Genomic DNA, 21,049 nt, shown 5'->3' on the forward strand with positions numbered 1-21,049 from the left:
AATAGCATGACGATGGTCAGTAATAGCATGATGATGGTCAGTAGTAGCATGAGGACGGTCAGTAATAGCATGATGATGTTCAGAAATAACATGATGATGGTCAGTAAATAACATGATGATGGTCAGTAATAGCACGATGATGGTCAGTAAATAGCATGATGATGGTCAGTAATAGCATGATGATGGTCAGTAAATAGCATGATGATGGTCAGTAAATAGCATAATGATGGTCAGCAATAACATGATGGTCAGTAATAGCATGATGATGGTCAGTAATAGCATGATGATGGTCAGTAAATAGCATGATGATGGTCAGTAATAGCATGATGATGGTCAGTAAATAGCATGATGATGGTCAGTAATAGCATGATGATGGTCAGTAAATAGCATGATGATTGATACAACATCCCATTAATGCTTGACATTGCTGAATAAAAAGAACGTTACTACTTACCACTCCGCGGCACAGAGATATCGCGGCACCGGCATTGTTATGTGACACTAGTTCTCCCTGATACAGACAGTCGGTAACATTTGTGACTGAATTATCTGTCACATCGTCAACTGTTCTATTTATATCTCCATATCTGTGATACACTCTGAATCCAGGTGCTAAAAGACGATTATTGGGACTGAGTTTAAGATGAAAGGTTTCATGAGATGTGGAAATGTTGACGAAGATGTGTGGTGTTGGAACATTTCTTCGTTGTCGATGTCTTGTGTTGAGTACTGAATATATTGGGGCAGATTGTCCTTGAAATACTTGCGGGAAAACAATGTCAAATTCTGAAATGAAAGAAATAAAACACTTAAGGACAGTGATTGGATAAAGTAAAAGAGAATATATTATTTTAAGAGCCATATATTTAATTGACCTGAATAATGTTGTTACGGGTATAGCGCCAATTTTCAGCACACGATAGGCTAAACATGGCTGCAAGTATATTTGGCGGAGGAAGAACCCGGTGGAAACCCATGGAGGAACCACCGACGCATGGGAAGCAGCTGGTATGCTTTCTCACATAACCATGTTGGGCGAGCCCAAGATTCATACCAACGCGGACAGAGGTGAGACGCCATTGATCTGTAAAGACTAACACCTTAGACCACCCACCCCTGACTTGACAGAAATACATCTCAAAGGAACAAATCAGGCAGTTAAAATATAGCTGTTTAATAACAGTGTCAGGTTAGCTAGTCTACCAGACTTAGGATTTTCACCATTTTTAACATATTTGCCTTGTAAGCGGATAGAGAATACTTGCAACTAATTTTCTGTTTATTTCAAATGGTTGTTGTTAATTGTTTGTGGAGGAATGCTACGCATAAACATTGCTTTTTAAAACAGTCTTCTTATTCTTAGAAATAGCTATGTTTTGCAATAAAAGAAGTGGTCGGAATTTATATATCATAAATACCAGAAACGACAACGAACCTACCAGTGAGTACAGTGTAATGTCTCTTTAATTTCCACCCATCTCGGTACATAAATTTGAACTCTATCATTTTGGTATAAAATAATTAAACAATCATAGTACATTATTATGAATTAATATAAGCTTTTATCGAGACGAATGAAAACATTGTATAACCTGCTGACAATGGATATTTCACTGTATATTTGTGGGTCTTTCTTTGGCTTCCATATTATCTTTGAATTTGAGCTGTTAAACATATTTTTTTTTTATTAATGTAAAGATAAGTATGCCCATGTGGTTTGAAATACTCACAGAGAGCGTATCAGACTCGCGATATCTATATTGCAGAGGCCAAATGGCAAAATCATATGGAATTTGCAATTGCAGGAACTAAACACAGAGAAGTAATTTTAAATTACAGTTCGGAATTACAATAAATCATTGGGATACTGTTCTGAGTTAACGTTTTACCAATCGCTAATTTGATAGAACCATGTTTGATAGTACGAAAGGCACAGGTGCTACCGCATTGGCACCAGTCATTCAGCATCAGCTATGGCGCGTATTTCAGACTTCTTCAGGATATATCTTGCGGTGGCAATTTGTACATATCATTTCCATGGTGACGTAGAATTCACTGTTATTTATGTACTGCAGTTTGAAAGAATATATTTAAACATATGTAAATTATTTAATTCATGTATCATTTTATCATCGGTACGATATTCATATTTCGAAGGCCCTGGGAAGCTAAGTTAAAGGTCACAGATTTAAAGATTTATAAACATTTTCTGATATAATCCTCTTTCAATTTGTATAAATGAACCCTTGTTACAACGACATTTTGTACAACGGGATATTCGGGTTCCGACAGAAAGCCGATGGAAACGTGTTCAGTAGTAAATTTTATATTTAAAACTGCATATTTAGTTACCTACTCCGACTGCAATTTCCTCGTAACAGAATAAACAGAGTTACCTTTGTCTCGGACTGATTTTTAATACTATTTTAGCTGTTACTGTCCTATTCCAAGATAGAGCGCCAAGCGCATAATTGATGTACGGAAAAGTAGGACATCTGTCAGCAAAAACGACGACAGACGCTTCCAAGAGCTTGCCTCTGTTTAAAGTACAAACATTCCATTCATGGTAAAACACACGCTTTCACTTTTAGACAGGTATCTTTCGAATTCAGTGTGAATTTCTTTCCGTTCTTGTCAACTACAGACATCCATCTTGCTCGAAGACGTCTTACGTTTACGCTCATAAAACAGTAGTAGCTAAAACAGTATTACAAATATTGTGAGACAGAGCAAATTCAGTCTATACAGTAGACATGATTATTTCTTTTTCACATTTTTCTTTTTACAAGGACGTTGTCAGTCTCTGGGATCTTGGGTTTTACCTTTACTGGAAATATGCTGGAGTGTTGACAAAATGACAGAATTTGGTTGTTATAACGGAAATTACTGAACGCTGTTCATGATGTTGCGCTCAATTCCGCTATAGTATGAATGCTGTTACAATTTAAAGAAAGCTCCTGGCAACAAAACAAGTATTTATTACCTTTCGCTGTTGATTCTTATGACACCAGAATTCCTTCTTTTCGATTAATACAATTTTATGTTCAGACATTTTGTGATTTTTCTTACTACGATATAGATCTTCATTTGAACAAAACAAATTCGCTTTAGCAAAATGACTATCACAGTGAAATTTATAAAAATTGAACCTTTTAATAGGGTAAAATTATCAATCTGAAAGTAACCACTGGCATTATCATTCTATTACAACAGAGTACTCCGGTCAGGTTTTATATATTTTTTAAATTCATTTCGATCTTGGAGAATAAAAGAAAACTAAAGTAAAAGTGATGGCTGTGAAAGTCAGTTCCATGTTTACACAAAGTGTGTAATCGATTTGGAAGTCACATGACTTCGTAAATCCTGCAAAACGAGAAGTTCAGTGCTTAGAACAAATCTAGAGAAATAACTAATTTTTACATCCAAATATTGTCGATTCATAAAAGAAGGTCGCATGAACTACTTTCTAGTGTTATGAACTATTAACTGCTAGGTTTTTTCTGCATCATATGATGCATTTGAACCAATCCAAATGCTTGTATTAAAGGATAGGTACATTTTTTTAAGATTTATTTTTAAATGGGTGAAAAAAGACTAAACTCAACGCTTAAATTAATTTTTCAGTTATAGGTTCCATTGATTTTTCTATGCTGAAAATACCATAATGGTTTGTATCAATGGTGAAAAATCATTTGCTATAAAACATACACTTCAAAAGGAAAGGCTGTGTAAAGGTAATATTATTTAATATGATATGATTAACTCGTTGGCGTTTGGGAAGATATCAGAAATAGAATATACATTCTGTAATCAGCCAGTGCAATGAATCGGATATTAATTCTTTAATATTGACAGGCTATAAGGAAACGGGATGACTTGGTGGTTAGCGTGCCTGACTCGCGTTCCAAAGGAAGCGCGGTTCAACTTCTTTCATCGGATCAGCCAGAGCAGGCTATCGTTGCGTGTCCTTGAGCGACGGAAGTCTTTCCAATTGCCATGGTATTAAATAAGCTAACTGACTTGCTTTGCAGTGAAAGACCAAACCAAATGATTTACAATAAGAACACATGTACTGCTGAAAATCGGTCTGTATCGATAGCAATATATAATTTATGTGGTCTAAGGTTGACATTGCCCGGGGTGGGAGTTGGAGACAAGCGCCCCAATCCTCCAAAATGCCCCATACGGCCTGCGTCTCTTACTGCCTCTGTCAACTAAAATCCAGCTCCTGGCCTTCGCGAGTGGCTTAGATTTGAAGCCCGGCAGACCATGTTTTCTACTAACAGGAGAAGGGGTGAAGGCGGCCCACTGGCGCCTTAAAACCAGTTGCTTCGGGTAGATGGGACTCGTAAACCTTGGATGGTAGCTCATCTAGGAGAAGGAAAACTCCGATTCCAAACCTCTGCTGCCTTGTGGCTATACCCACTCATGGGAAAGGCTAAGGGAGTAAACCCCGACAGAAAATCCGGAGATGGAGTCCCTAAGGCGGTATGACATTGACTTCAACGTCATTCCGGCAACTCCTGCGACGCCGTTGGTGCCAAGCTGTATCGGCATTCGTAGTTCCCTTGGGCACACCAGCTGCGTGGAGAGGGGGGATCTGCTGCATGGGCAACAGCTGATTCTCCATACCACCCTGCCCAGGCTTCATAGCTCCACTGGAGAGGACACTCCAGCGTCGTCGTACGGCGTCGGCACAACACGAGAAGTAGCAGTTTACCGGTTCTAAGTCAAAGCTCGATTGGCGTAGAGCTTGGCGCCAGGGGTTACTTCTGACGGTGGGAGAGATCATCAGGTCTCACTGGACAGCTACCGCCCGCCTCAAGCTGGGCAGCCCCCAGTCAGTAAGGTGCTGCCCGCCATGGCCTGCCTGCTTCACTGGGTGCGTGGAGCTTAGAGAACCATCTCGACAAGTGGGCCACAAAACTCTGCACCAGGAAAGACTAAAAGAAGAAACAAAAAGACTCCAACTCTTCGTTTTGCAACCTGGAACATCAGGACCATGTGTCCTGGATTGACCACTGACCTACAGCAGATCGACGATGCACGGAAGACTGCCGTCATTGACAGAGAACTCTCCCGACTGAACATCGACATTGCCTGCCTCCAGGAGACCCGACTGGCTGACAGCGGCACCATCAGGGAAGCCAATTACACATTCTTTTGGCAGGGGAAGCCCTTGGATGAACCTAGGCAGCATGGTGTAGGCTTTGCCGTCAAGAACACGCTAATCGCCTTCATTGAACCTCCATCATCAGGTACTGAGAGAATCCTTGCCCTCCGGCTGTCAACATCCTTAGGCCCGGTCAACATCTTCAGTGTGTACGCCCCAACCCTCAACTCCACCTACGAGGAGAAAGACAAGTTTTATGAGGCTCTGGATCAGGCAATATCCAGTATCCCCAACAATGAAAGCCTTTACTTACTAGGAGACTTCAATGCTAGAGTGGGAGCTGACCATGAGGCCTGGTCCACCTGTCTCGGCTTTTACGGAAGGGGCAAGATCAACGAGAATGGTCAGCGACTGCTGGAGATGTGCTGCTCCCACAGCCTATGTGTGACAAACACTTTCTTCAAATGCAAGGAGATCCACCAGGTGTCATGGAGACACCCACGTTCACGCCACTGGCACCAGCTAGACCTCGTCATCACCAGGCGTGCAGAACTGGCCAGTGTCCTCCTTACCCGCAGCTACCACAGTGCCGATTGTGACACGGACCATTCCCTCGTGGCCAGCAAGGTGCGAATATTACCCAAGAAGCTGCACCACGCCAAGAAGAAGGGTCACCCACGTATCAACACCTGCTGTGCAAGCAACCCAGAGAAAACACAGCAGTTCATCAGCAAACTGAAGGAAGCCCTCACCAAAGTGACACCTGATGACACCATTGATTCCAAGTGGTCCCATATCCGTGACTCTGTGTACAATTCAGCCATCACAGCTTACGGGAAGAGGGAGCGAAAGAATGTCGACTGGTATGAGGCAAACTGGGAGGAGATGGAGCCCGTGACTGAGGCAAAGAGGAAAGTCCTCCTGGCATACAAGGCTGCACCTAGCCCCATAACACTACAAGCCTTCAGGATTGCAAGGAATAACGCCCAGAAGACCGCCCGCCGCTGTGCCAACACCTACTGGCTGAACCTTTGCAACAGTATACAGACAGCTGCTGACACCGGGGATACAAGAGGAATGTATGAGGGTATCAAAAAGGCGACAGGCCCCCCCCCCCCCCAGCTACAAGACCGCCCCCCTCAAGTCCAAGACGGGCGAAGTCATCACTGACCAGGGGAAACAACTGCAGCGATGGGTTGAGCACTATCTCGAGCTATATGCAACCCAAAACAATGTCACTGGAACTGCCCTGGACACCATTCCAGACCTGCTTGTCATGGAGGAGCTAGACACACAGCCCACCCTGGAAGAGCTCGGAAAAGCCATCGATTGCCTTGCCTGTGGGAAGGCTCCTGGAAGCGACGGCATTAAGCCTGAAGTCCTCAAGAGCGGAAAACCAGCACTGCTCCAGACCCTACACACACTCCTCTGCCTTTGCTGGGAACAGGGATACATCCCACAGGACATGCGTGACGCCAACATCGTCACTTTGTACAAAAGAAAGGAGACCGTAGCGACTGCAACAACTATCGGGGCATCTCCCTCCTCAGCATCGTCGGAAAGGCCTTTGCCCGTGTTGCCTTGGCACGCTTGCAGATCCTAGCCTCCCGCGTCTACCCAGAATCCCAGTGTGGATTTCGAGCCGGCAGGTCAACTGTAGACATGATCTTCTCACTACGTCAGCTGCAGGAGAAGTGTCGCGAGCAGCGGATGCCCCTCTACATTGCCTTCATAGACCTGACGAAGGCGTTTGACGTGGTTAGTCGGAGTGGACTCTTCAGACTCCTGCAGAAGATCGGCTTCCCCCCACGTCTGCTTGCTGTCATTATGTCGTTCCACGAGAACATGCACAGCACAGTGTGCTTCAATGGCGCAACATCTGAAGCATTCCCAGTCGTTAGCGGAGTCAAACAAGGCTGTGTCCTTGCACCGACGCTCTTTGCCATCTTCTTCTCCATGCTTCTCTAGTACGCATTCAAGGACTGCAGCGAGGGAGTGTACATCCATACCAGGGCTGACGGCAAGCTGTTCAACATCGCCCGTCTCCGTGCTAAGACTAAAGTTACAGAGGTACTCATCCGTGAATTGCTCTTTGCCGACGATGCAGCCTTGACATCACACACGGAAGATGGACTTCAGCAGCTGGTATGCTGCTTCTCCCATGCATGTAAGGAATTTGGACTGACCATCAGTTTGAAGAAAACAAATGTCATGGCACAGGACACAGACTCCCCTCCCTCTGTCTCCATCGATGGGTACAATTTGGAAGTTGTCGAGAACTTCACATACCTCGGGTCTAACATCTCCAGCTCACTCTCCATTGATTCTGAGGTGGGCGGCAGGATTGCCAAGGCAGCAGCAGTGATGGCCAGACTTAACCAGAGGGTCTGGAACAACCCCAACCTCACAGAGAAGACCAAACTGCGTGTCTACCAAGCGTGCGTGCTCAGCTCACTTCTCTACAGCAGCGAAACATGGACCACCTATGCAAGACACGAGAGGAAACTCAACAGCTTCCACCTGAGATGTCTGCGGCGCATTCTGCACATCCAGTGGCAGGACAAAGTACCCAACACAGAGGTTCTAGAACGCGCCAACATGAACATCATGTTCTCCATACTCAGCGAGAGGCGCCTTCGCTGGCTTGGCCATGTCAAGAGAATGGACCCAGGTCGCATTCCCAAGGACCTGTTATATGGGGAGTTAGCAGAAGGTGCACGACCAACTGGACGACCACATCTGCGCTACAAAGATGTTTGCAAGAAGGATATGAAGACAGCAAACATCAATGTCAACGACTGGGAGAGCTGTGCAAACAAGCGTTCCAGCTGGCGTCTAGCTGTCAGGCAGGGAGTTCAAAACGCAGAGGAAAAGAGAGGAATAAAGCAAGCTGAAAAGAGAGCTAAAAAGAAGGATAAGCAAAAGCGTACTTTGGAGCTATGCCATCGTCTCTCGTAGACGGACGGATGCCAAGATATAATTTATGAAGAAGGTTGTTATACGTAAAGTAAGCTAACCATGCGCCTTTACGATTCAGATTAGCCCTTTTACTTACAGTTGTCAGCAAAACATAAATAAAGGATTTGTAAATTCTGATTTCGAGTGACGAAATGATCATACGCAGGGTTTATAACAAAATCGGTACAAAGTTCCTTTACAATTGCATGGTTGGCACTTGGGTAAATTTAATATGCATTTTCAATAAAGGTATAATTGTAGCATATCCGAATGTCTTTATGAAAAGAAAATAGATGCGGCACAAGTTTTGTCCAACTTATATTGTCGTCTCTTTAGGCGCACGCACGAATGGTGGGATGATGCAGAAATATAAGTTATACATCGGATGTAACATTACAGGGGTCCATGGATCCACCACATTAAACCACGTAAATCTCTCTGGAATATAGCTTTTACAGTAGCCCTGTAGGTGCTATTCAGTCCAGTCTACCATCCTAAAAGATACAATCCACGTATTGTCAAAGCATCACGGGTCTAAATGTTTTTTTTTTTGTTTTTTTACAGACTGAGGTTTCTAAGACAAAATGCAGTCTCTGTGTATGCCCGCATTTTGTTACACCTGTCTCATATCCTTCAACAAAGGAAGGTATCAAAACATCAAAACATTAAAACAAGAATTCCTTGAATTTCACCAACTGTCTTAAAGTTCAAAATAAATGACACGTCTTTTTACTTCAAGACAAAAAAAAATTAGCTGCCACGACAACATGTCAGAATGGATGTACAAACTATTGTGCCGCAAGATAAAATACAGCGAAACATCGGTTTATTTTAAGGTAGTATCATGTAATAACACCATATAATTTATGGTAATTATCTAACATAAACAAGGATACCGTAAAATTTGTACATTTATGCAGCAGGTTGTATAATTTAACATGTCACATTCTGTAATCAGCCAGTGACATACTATTATTTAATTCTTGTTTAAAATTTCTTATAAAAGCAGTTCCGTAATATTCTATATTTAATGGCAGTTACATATTTCCTTGATATTATATGTTGGATACACACACGACACTACATACATGTTTTATCCTGAAATGAAAGAACGCGTTTAAATATGGCGTAGGGATGGCGTCATGCCAAGACGTATCCATTAGCCAAATCAAATTAATCCACCCACCCCCGACTCGAAACAAAACCACATATGCGGTTTTGCATTTTATTATATACCTACTCTTTTACGCTTTCGAAATGTATTTAGCTTTTCAGCATAAATAAAATTAAAAACGAATTTGGGATTTAAAACATTTTGAGTCATTACATTAAAAAAATATCGATGCTCGGACGTCAAGGAAAACACTTAGGTGGTTATAATGTGGGTGTGCGCTACAGAAATGTTTGCTGGAACAGCTGTGTTGAATACAAACATGAAAGATTAAATGATTAAATGGGTAGGTAATAAAAAGAGGCACACTTCATTGATCCTCGAAAAACAACTCTGATAGCTATGAACACTAAGAGAAGACAGAAAACTCAAGAAGGATTTCTTTAATGAAGTTATTCGGTACAATTCAACAGTTGATATCAGCATAACTATTCAAATATCCGTGTTTAATAGGTTCCTGCCTTAGTTTCCAAAATTTAAATTAGCTTGTAGGATACACTATTCATGTATGAAGAATTCAAGTTCTTAATCGTAACAAATTTTTTATGAACATTATTCGTGAGCATACATATAAAAATCTCAGATATTATCATGTTTTGTCCCCAAAAAATCATTATCTTTCTGATTTTGTTTTCTTTTGTAGTTTGTGTTCATCATTTGTGCACCACGTTTGATTTATGTTGCCATATATACATACATATAAGAGCTCATATACATGGAAATAAAATACGGGAAATAAATTTCACAGTTTTGGCGTTTTTATCTTTATGTACATGACACAATGAATGGCACAACAAATCAGAGTAAAACAAGAAAAATGCTCTATTTTGGCTCCAAGGTATGAGATCGTGTGTAAACAATAAACACACGAGATCGCGTGTAACATAAGGTAAGGGATCTTGTGTAACATATAAGGTATGAGATGATGTGTAACATAAGGTATGAGAACGTGTGTATCATATAAGGTATGAGATCTTGTGTGACATATAAGGCATGAGATGATGTGTAACATAAGGTATGAGAACGTGTGTATCATATAAGGTATGAGATCTTGTGTGACATATAAGGTATGAGATGATGTGTAGCATAAGGTATGAGAACGTGTGTATCATATAAGGTATGAGATCTTGTGTGACATATAAGGTATGAGATGATGTGTAGCATAAGGTATGAGAACGTGTGTATCATGTAAGGTATCAGATCTTGTGTGACATATAAGGTATGAGATGATGTGTAGCATAAGGTACGAGAACGTGTGTATCATATAATGACATGGACTAAATTAATAGTGTCAGACTTAACCAATAGGTCGGGATCTATAAGACGCATACCATGAAACAATGAGAAGGTGATCAAATAATTATTTTCATTTAATTCAAATTAGGCGAGACAATTATAAAAATGTATACTGTGTGATGAAGGACCTCTTAAATTAGATGTCGGTTTGCAACGAGTGTAGGACAAAACGTTTTGACTGCATCCTCTCAACTTACGATTGAGGCTTCACACCCTCTTCAATTTTTTCATATCAATTACATCATATAAGGAAATCAAAATCCAACTCTTTGTAGCAGTGCAAGTATTTATCTGTATAACTCTATGTGCAAGTGAATGCTTGTGTAACTAATTAACTGATGCATGACGCGCATAAGATGCAACAGGCTTGGATTTCAGAGATAAAAATTGACCGTGGACTTAAGGTTACAGTTAGGCTCCAGCAATTTGATAAGATGAAATTAAGCCAGGCTTACGTTTTATCAATCACACTTTAGAACACAGTCTTACACATTGGATTTTGGTTTGGTGTTTTACGGGACAGCCACACAAGTAGGTTATTTTAGTGCCAAGGAAATTTAGCAGAGCCTTGACCCTAGGACACGTCATGGTAGCAACATGAGAAGTTCCGATGGAAGAATTCGAATCCGCGCCCGTTCGATCGCCAGACATGCACGCTAACCACTGACCCAGAAAGAAATAGGTCTTTTATATTTGTTTTAACTGTAACTTTCTAATAAACATTTTGAACGGGAGAAATTATTCATAAGGGACATAAATGCTGTTATAGTACAATATTGCACCCTAAATCAAAGAACGGCCAAAATTAGAATTTTGTACGGTCGGTCATGTGATATTTTACAAAGAAATCTTAAAGAATGCTCTGTATGACACTGTTTCACAAAGGCAATGATGGTTCAACCGGATAAATCTGCTAAGTGGCCAACCCTGCTATCTTTTAAGCATTCTACAAAGTTTGATGAAGCAATTTGTTACTATGAATACCACGTTTACATTATCTCTTACGAACATAGACTATGATCTATACTTGTTTACGTTTCAACGTATACTGTTTTAAGTGTCAAGATATTCTGTTCTAAGTATCAACTTAAACTATTCTAAGTGTCGTGGTACAGTGTTCCAAGTGTCAAGGTACACTGTTGAAATTGTCAAAGTACACTGTTGTAAGTGTCAAGGTATTCTGTTCTAAGTATCAGTGTACACTATTCTAAATGTCGTGGTACATTGTTCCAAGTGTCAAGGTACACTGTTGAAATTGTCAAAGTACGCTGTTCTAAGAGTCAATGTACACTGTTCAAAGTGTCAATGTAAACCGTTTCAAGTATCAAGATACACTGTTCTAAGTGTCCAGGTACACTGTTCTAAGTGTCAAGGTACACTGTTGTAAGTGTCCAGGTACAGTATTCTAAGTGTCAAGGTACACTGGTGTAAGTGCCAAAGTATGCAGTTCTAAGTGTCAAGGCAACCCTGTATATTACTCAAAATTATCTTTTGCTATTAAAAGAATCAAATCAAACGCATCTTTACCCTCCCGTTCGTTTGTCAACCTTCAACCTTCTAACTTAGCACAACAGGATGTAGCCAGTATGATATATTGAATTTTGCAGTCAATTATTTGCCACATCTAGCCTCAAATAAACCTGTCATTAGCTCATTACATTCGAATCTTTGAACCTGAATAACATTTTTGATCATGAAATGTAACAGCGAATGGCTAGTCATGCCCTGGAGTCTCACAGATCTTACAGTTCAGTTCGGTTTCAAAATCCTGTCTTTATTTCTCATCTCGTTTAGAACCTTTAAGACAGGTATTTTTTAAGAATGGTTTTCTTTTCTTCATACCTGTAATAGCATATTCTTTTTCTTCCAATAATGTGCTATTTCCTCTGGAACATATTCGCACATGGTGTAAACTATGCAGTGCAGCTACAATCAGGCTAATAAATCCCTGGTCTGGAGCTAAGTGATTCACATATTAACCCCTGCTCTGAAAGCATCAATGGATTTGGCGTTGACTAGGGAGGAGTTCCACAGGCGGATTCCTGATGGGAAGAAGAAGTCTTGGTATGCGTTGACTCTGGTAAAAGGGATGAGAAATCTGCATAAATGTCTCCTAGTGTTAGATCCTGTCTGTTGGAGGTATGATACTGCAGGGAAATCAACTAGCTAGTGTACAATCCGGTACATCATAACAGCTTTAGCTTGTTGGTGTCGAGCTTGAAGCTCTTGCCATCCCAAATATTCGAGCATCGTGGAGACACTGCTAGTTAGTCGATAATCACCAGTAGTAAACCGTGCTGCCCTTAGTTGTACTAATTCAAGTTTGGCCATGTTTGCTTTGTTAGATAGGTCCCAATCGATCCAGCGGTGAGCGTACTAAGGGTTTATAGCACGTAGCCTTTACTTCTTCGGGGAATGTAGACAGATTTTTACGAAGGAATGCTATGTTGTTGTTTGTCTTCTTTGTAATAGAGTCAGTGTGGCTGTTCCATAACTGGAATTAAACGATATCTCTCATATTCCCAACAGTACTCCAAGGTCGATAAATCAGCCCCTCTCCCATGATCATGTTGATATTTTGGGTTAGGGGCTGACTGCAGCTAGTCATGAAAAGCTGCAGTAATTTGCTGCAAATATTGGCTGCACACATCAGTATACATTTTATATATTTACTAGTATTTCTCGCGGTTGCGAATTCTTTTTGTGACATGTACATTATATTTCTGGCGCAAATCCTATGATTGGTGACTTGCAAATCCATAAGGAATAGCACAACCATATGTCCTGTTGTCATTTTGAAGTTTGCGCTAGATAAGGCTGTCATCAATTATTTGTATGTGTTTAAAGATGTAATCAGGATTGTTCCGGAATGATGGTCATGCAGCAGATTTGCACAGTTTAATGAACAGGTGACATTAAACCCACATATCGTCCATTAGTATCAACACAGATTTGGGGTGTTGATTTATCGGACTATGGTATTCCAAAAATTTAATTGTTTCAGATACCGCAAGTGGCCGAGTGGACTAAGGCGCTCACCTTTCCTAATCACTACTATCTCACCTCTGTCCGCGTGGGTTCAAGATTCGAGCTCGGACAATGTAAATATGTGAGTCGGCGTGCAAGGTGATTCTTTCCGGGTTACTCTTTCACCTGATAATCCAACTGCCATATATTGCCTACCATTTGCAGAAAAATGGCTTTAAACCCACACCAACAGCGACAACATTAAATTCTCTTGCTTCAAATATACGGAGGAAAGCGTAATATCACATGCACATGCAGTTTTAAGAGGTTCTGTTGTTTTGTTTTTGATGTACTGCATAGGTTTTTCACGATTTCTTAATTGTTTACTAATTGAACGGTTTATAAAGAAGCTGCTTCCTCTTCGAGTAGGAACCGGTAGGGGATGTATACGGTAGTGTCAATAGGCAAGGATAAATATACTGTCAAAATTGAGCTTAAGTGTAAATCTTGTCTTTAACAACAATTTATATTTATGCTAACGATCATGTATCAAATAAACTTGATGAATCAGCACAAACACTAAATCTGTTTATTTTATCTGCCGGTATATTTATTTTGACAGCTAGATTAAGGAGTCATTGTAATGCATACGTATAATGAAGTTGTAGCAATACTGTACATAGGTATTAAAACACATTGTAAACAGAAAGGACTGAAACCTCTGTAGACCACAAATAGCGTCAGACTCTTGAAGACAGTATTGGCTTTCATTTACCTTACATAAATAGGAAATGTTTTGTGCAAATGTGAGAATGTAAGAAGTGTACAGTGTACCAAAACGATTATATACTATTATATACCAATAATATTATACTGAAAGTATATTAGACTTGCTAGTCGCGTTTTTAATAACAGAGATAATAAAGCATCAGCAAAGAAGCGATAATAGTATCCATACTGCCTTGCTTTTTCGAATGTAACGAACAATTATAAACAAACAACGAGTCCCTCGAAGAAACTGACGGTTTACTGGGCAAAAAGAATTTCCAGGAATTAAAGAGAAAACCATTTATTCTTCTTGGGTGCTGAATGTTCAAGGGATATTTGATATTCTTCTGCGATAACAAGACTTAAAAATTAGCTGCTGTGGTGGACATATTGGATGTCACATTGGCACCATATTCATTCAGGACAAGGTATACATCATTCGAAATCTTTCGGTGAAAATCCCAGGTCATAATATTTTCATGGAGGTGGGTAGTGACGGGAAGAATTTCACAACAGCCGTCGTGGCATTCATATTGGATGTACGACTGGAACGTTTTATTTTTAAGACCAACGAAGTATCACACAAAGTATACTGGTGAAAACCCCATGTTGATATAGCTGATCATTTGGCAGGAATAGAAATAACAATATTTTAATGTTACTAACCATGATGCCATATCGAGGGATAGTCAATTTTATCAGATTCAAGTAGAAACAGTAATAAAAAAAAACCTCTTCCGATGAGAATCCTATGTTAAAATGATTTTCCTTTTAAAAGGAGAAGTGAAAATAGGATTTTCAAGATGACCACATATTGGACATCAGATCAACACCGTTTTAGTTTGGGAACAAGACAACATTATAAGAAGTATTTTAGTGAAAACCCCATGTTGGCATGACCATTTATTCAGGAGGAGTAGTGATAGCAGGATGTTCAAGCTGGACAGTGTGACAGCCATTTTATACCCCATATCAGCACCATTTTCAGCTTGGACTAATCAAGCATCATAAGAAGTGTTTTGATGAAAACTCCATGTCATTAAGACTTTCAGTCAAGAGAAGCAGCAATAAGAACATGTCCAAGATAGCTAAGTGGCGGCGATATCGACGTCAGACCAACACCATTTTCATTTAGGACCAAGTAAACGCCATAAGTGTTTAAATGAAAACCTCATGTTGCCACTACCATCCAATCTGGATGAGTAACGAAAACAAGATTTTCAAGATGGCAGCTGTGTGTCGGTTATATTGAATATCATATCATTTTATTTAAGACCAACTTCGTAAGAAGTCTTTTGGTCACAACTCTATTTCATTATAACTTTGTTAAGGAGGAGCTGCCAAACGATTTAAAGATGGCTGCTGTTGCAGCCATATTGAACGTCAGACCGGCACCTTTATTATTTAGAAACAAACAGAGATCATAAAAGGTCTTTAAGTGAAAATTCCATGTTGATATGATCATTTACGTATGAGGAGCAACGATAACAAGATTTCTGAGATGTCCACTTCGGCGGCAATATTGGATATCAAATCAGCAGCATTTTTAATTAGGGCCAATTATACTTCCTGTAAGTCTTTTAGTGAAAACCCCATGTAGGAGCAGCAAGCTTTTGAAGATGGGCGTTGCGGCAGATATATTGGACCACAGATCCATTTAGAAGGAGCAGCTTTTCAAGATTTCCTCAGTGGCGGCCATATTTGATGCGCGAGCAGCATCATTTTCATCTTGGACCAACTTGATGACTGTGTGTTAAGTTTCATGATGATCTCCAAACATCTGCTAAAGGACTTACTGACGGACGATGGACAAAAGACGGTAAAATATAATCATGCCAACCACTTTGAACTTACCTGTAGGTAGAAACTTTTCATCGAAGACGGAGTTTGATTTTTCTATAAAGGATAGCATCACCTGCAAAAGAAAAGAGATAGAAGTTAAGTTCTATTTAGTGATGGACATAATACAAAAGAAAGTAAAAATCTGATAAAAGTATCAAATTTCTTTTTGATATGAGTATCAAAAAGAAATTTGACACTTTTATGTACTACAAAAAGAATTGAAATATGTGCCATTTTAGATGGGTGAAACTTGTAAGCATTATCTTTTATATGATTTTGAACAGGTGTGAAAATGTTCTCAAGAATTCAACAAGAAACAGTTGTTAGGAAGAAGTTCAGAATTTTCAAAGATCTAGCAATACAGCCATGTTATGGACATTCATGGTGCCAACAAAATGCACTGCCTGCAGGCTTTAATTCATGATACCAACGAACTGTACTTCCTGCAGGCTTAAATTCGTGGTGCCAACGAAATGTACAGCCTGCAGGCTTAAATTCGTGGTGCCAACGAAATGTACTGCCTGCAGGCCTAAGCGAAGCATAGCAACAACTGTTTTAAAAAGTGAATGCAAGAAACTTTTCCTGGTGCGTTTTAAGTGATGTACACACGTCTATTGTGAAGAGATTATTAGATTACATCGATTATATAAGAGCGTGTTTTTGACAGCGATTATACAGGAACATGTTTTTGACAGTGATTATACAGGAACATGTTTTTGACAGTGATTATACAGAAACATGTTTTTGACAGCGTTTATACAGGAGCACGTTTTTGACAGTGATTATGTAAGAATATGTTTTTGACAGTGATTATACAGGAACATGTTTTTGACAGTGATTATACAGGAACATGTTTTTGACAGTGATTATACAGGAACATGTTTTTGACAGTGATTATACAGAAACATGTTTTTGACAGCGTTTATACAGGAGCATGTTTTTGACAGTGATTATGTAAGAATATGTTTTTGACAGTGATTATACAGGACCATGTCTTTGACAGCAACTATACAGGAACATGTTTTTACAGGAACATGTTTTTGACAGAAATTATACAGGAACACGTTTTTGACAGTGATTATATAAGAATACGTTTTATACCTGCTATCCAATTATACATGTTATATCTGTCTTCACTGACCTGCTTTAAAATATGCGATATAATCAATGTAAAGTTTACTTGAAAATGTACTTCTAATTTAAATGATAGTAATTAATATAAATGGAACGGAACGACATATCCCAATTTTTTTAAAACAGAGTGTTTGGGGTTTACAGCTTATTCTGTCCCATTTTAGTGGTATATATAAAGCTTCAAGCTTTGTACTTTATATGTTTTGATGTTGCCTATAGTATTCGCACACCTACCCTGAGCGATTTTAAAAACAAAAAGGTTGAAGATATTAAAAAATGTACAAACGTTTGTCTTTTCATTGACCGATTTATAATTTCTAACCTGACTGTCGCCAAGGGAGGGGGAGGCAAACACTGTCGTCTTTTTTTGGCATTTCAACGCCAACGGAATCTCCTGATGTCAGCAAGTAGACAGATTGCTCGCTGTCCATTTCTGGTTTCTCTAACAGCCTATTCCAGTTAAAACTGTGTCGTCAGCTTCCAATATTTGCAATGTCTAGTTATAATATTTTTTTAAACCAACTAGACAAATAAAATAGGAGGAACTCCTGTATACAAGTGTTCAAAGAGATGTAACTCCAACATTGACCGAATTATTAACATTGCCAATGACTGTGAACTACATCGCATCTTTTACTTGAATAATCTATTTTGGACAGTCAAAGAACAATTTCTAAATCTACGTAGAAGTATGTATATTTGAGCATATAAAAATCGGTAATGTCTCATCATATCTTCATTATCTGACTGATTGGATTTGAATATATTACCTAAATGCATAAAACTGATGACACATGTAAGGGCTAGACCGTTATCATTCTTAAATGTGTACTGTTCACGTATATTTAATAATTTCCTTAAACCTGCGATAGAAGTAATTATCAATGACATATTACCAACAAAACTAAAATTGTTAGGAAATAACTCATTTGGAGTCAAATGTAACCATATGTGTCACTAATCCAGCTTCCGATTGAACTCGTCTATGTATATTTTAAAATTAAAAAAAGTAGAAAGAGCACCTCCCTGCCTCACCCCATTAGTTACATGGAACAGCTGGATGCTACACTTCCCCAACGCATATAGTAAAACTGTTTACTATACCATTTAACTAGAGTATGAAATATGTAGACGGGTATTTGAATATCAAGCAACTTTTTAAATGCCTTACTAGCGTATTAAAAAACAAACATGCAAATACAGGGCCGCCAGGTTCTACATAACAGTTGACAGTTTCCGTAGAGACATAAATCTGTTAAGTGCTGTTTTTAAAAAAAAAAAAACTGATTATGAGATAACGTGACTTTACATCGCTGAAGATAACACATTCAAATATTTTTTTTTTTAAATAAGTGTCCTAAGTATTTATTTTTGTCCATCAGGTTACAAATTTTACATTTCAGTAGCGGGATAATTTTCACCTTTGTGAAATCATCTGGAACTAAGTTATGTACATACATACAATCCAATAATATCATCAAAAGGACACGAAGTCTACTGTCTGAAAAATTAAATTGTTCTACATATAAACTCTGATCTTGGATATTAACCTCCTTTTTTGTTTACTTCTGTTTGTTGGATCACAGATCATCTGCTTAGTCAATACCACTAGAAGGTCCTTGAATGCTGAAAGAACATACTCCTTTCTCGAATCGTTTTTGTTTAACTTGCCTCCAGAATTCATGCTAGTCTAAAATTTACAATTTTTTTGCAAGCGTGTCAGTGTTTAATTATTCCTTCTTCTTTAGTCCATGATGAGGTTTACGGTTATCACACTACATCAGGTAAGCCTTTAGTTACTGCGAGGTCCATGATGAGGTTTACGGTTATCACACTACATAAGGTAAGCATTTCGTGCGTAGTGGTGCAAATCTTTAACACAGTCATTCCAAACTGGTATAAATTCGGCGATCATCTTTGGATTTATTAGTGTTGGACAAAGTTTATTTTAAATACTATATTTGCGTATAATCCGTTAATCTGTTTCATATGCACCTGATTACTACAGCCATGATCGTTACAGACCGCAACACAATATGGAATCTATATCTTGTTTATTATTAATGCAGACGTTTGACTATAATTAAGTTTTTCGGCAATGAGGTTTGACCAATTGATGTTGTATTTCAAATTTAAGAGTTCACTGGGGCAAGAATCAAATCTAGGTAGTAGATCAGCGTTGAGAGTCATTAAAGTAGAACGATGGTGGGACCCTTATAGGGTATGAATTTCCTCATATCACATTGTGCCGAATGAGCAGAATGTGAAGAAACACAGTTATCATCCAACCAAGAGACAGTATTGTGCGAATCACTGTGATAAGTAAAATTTGTTTTGGTTTAAGTCCTTTTTGATATATAACCATATTCATCTCAATATAGGCGAAGTTCAAAGAGATGATTTGAGCGTATTAGCAACCCTAGTATATAAATACTAGGATTATTAGCATTTTCTACAGTATAATTAATTTCCCCCAAATTATCAACAAAGACTACCACTATGTATCTGTAGAACGACAATAGTTTCAAACTAAGTACCACTAGGTGTCTGTACAAGGACTATATTTTTAAACTTAGTACCACTAGGTGTCTGTAAACGACTCTAGTTTCAAACTAAGTACCACTAGTTGTCTGTACAACGGTTAAAGTTTCAAAATAAGTATCACTATATGTCTGTACAACGGCTAAAGTTTCAAACTAAGTGAAACCCGTTGTCTGTACAACGACTATAGTTTCAAACAAAGTACCATTAGGTGTCTGTACAAAGACTATAGTTTCAAACTAAGTACCACTAGGTGTCTGTACAACGACTATAGTTTCAAACTTAGTACCACTAGTTGTCTATACAACGACTATAGTTTCAAACAAAGTACCACTAGGTATCTGTACAACGGCTATAGTTTCAAACTAAGTACCACTAGTTGTCTGTACAACGGTTATAGTTTCAAACTAAGTATCACTATATGTCTGTACAACGACTATAGTTTCAAACTAAGTACCACTTGGTGTCTGTACAACGACAACAATTACAAATTAAGTACCAAGCAAGCAGTTACTGACTGACAACTGTCGTTAAGTCAGAATGCAGACGTACTAGATAGAGTATTTTTGGTTGGAAAAAGTAGCCGTCACAGCACAGTGAACACTAATAATTTCGCCACCATATCAAATTAACCCTTCCCCTGACACCTATTTGCCTAGATGATCGTAAACAAGGACTGATGATAGTATTAAGGGTGTCGGATGGTAATACAAGTTTCCAGTAAATTTAATGGCAATGAATACGACAAATCTGATGAATTAATTAATCCTTTCATCTGGGATCACATTTTGCGTAGAAAAAGATAACACCTGCACATATCTCACTTCCAGGGATCTTCGCATCCTTTAGGTCAAGTTTCTATACTTTATATAGCTGTGAACTAATTTAAATCTAACAATAGAAAACATATTCCAGAGATAAGTTAACATTAAAAACATAATTGCCATCTTCGACCAAGTTTGGAAATGGTTCCACCCAAACTAAAGAGATACGACAGATTCAAGAGCATACCATAGCCAAACACAAAAAATGAAGCTTGTTTGCACTGCAAGGTGTCAATTTAAAAAGAGCACAACAAGCTTCGTTTTTGGTTAAAATCAACAACATCATCTTGCGCGTAACTTTCCAAACTATGATTTTTTTAAAAATTCATATCATTTGTATTGTTAATCATTATAAAATCATTATCCGTTCATGTCAGAAGCCATTTTGCTATATCCTTAGCAATAACGTGGTAGCAGGTGTAAAACAAAGTCACA

General features: G+C 38.9%; 1 protein-coding gene across 1 annotated transcript in view; it reads right to left on the reverse strand.

Annotated features, from left to right (window-relative positions):
* The window catches only part of LOC149785838 (A disintegrin and metalloproteinase with thrombospondin motifs 16-like), a 172,387-nt gene extending 151,755 nt beyond the window's left edge, over positions 1-20,632 (reverse strand). The window contains exons 1-3 of the mRNA XM_089931138.1: positions 20,615-20,632; positions 16,128-16,188; positions 455-786 (exon numbers count right to left, since the gene is read on the reverse strand). Of these exons, the coding sequence (XP_089787264.1) occupies positions 455-786; positions 16,128-16,188; positions 20,615-20,632 (411 nt within the window). The remainder of the gene's footprint in view (positions 1-454; positions 787-16,127; positions 16,189-20,614) is intronic.
* Positions 20,633-21,049: the final 417 nt, after the last annotated feature.

This window comes from Sinohyriopsis cumingii, chromosome 13, assembly GCF_028554795.1.
Source record: "Sinohyriopsis cumingii isolate HCF-2022 chromosome 13, ASM2855479v2, whole genome shotgun sequence".
Classification (NCBI taxonomy): Eukaryota; Metazoa; Mollusca; class Bivalvia; order Unionida; family Unionidae; genus Sinohyriopsis; species Sinohyriopsis cumingii.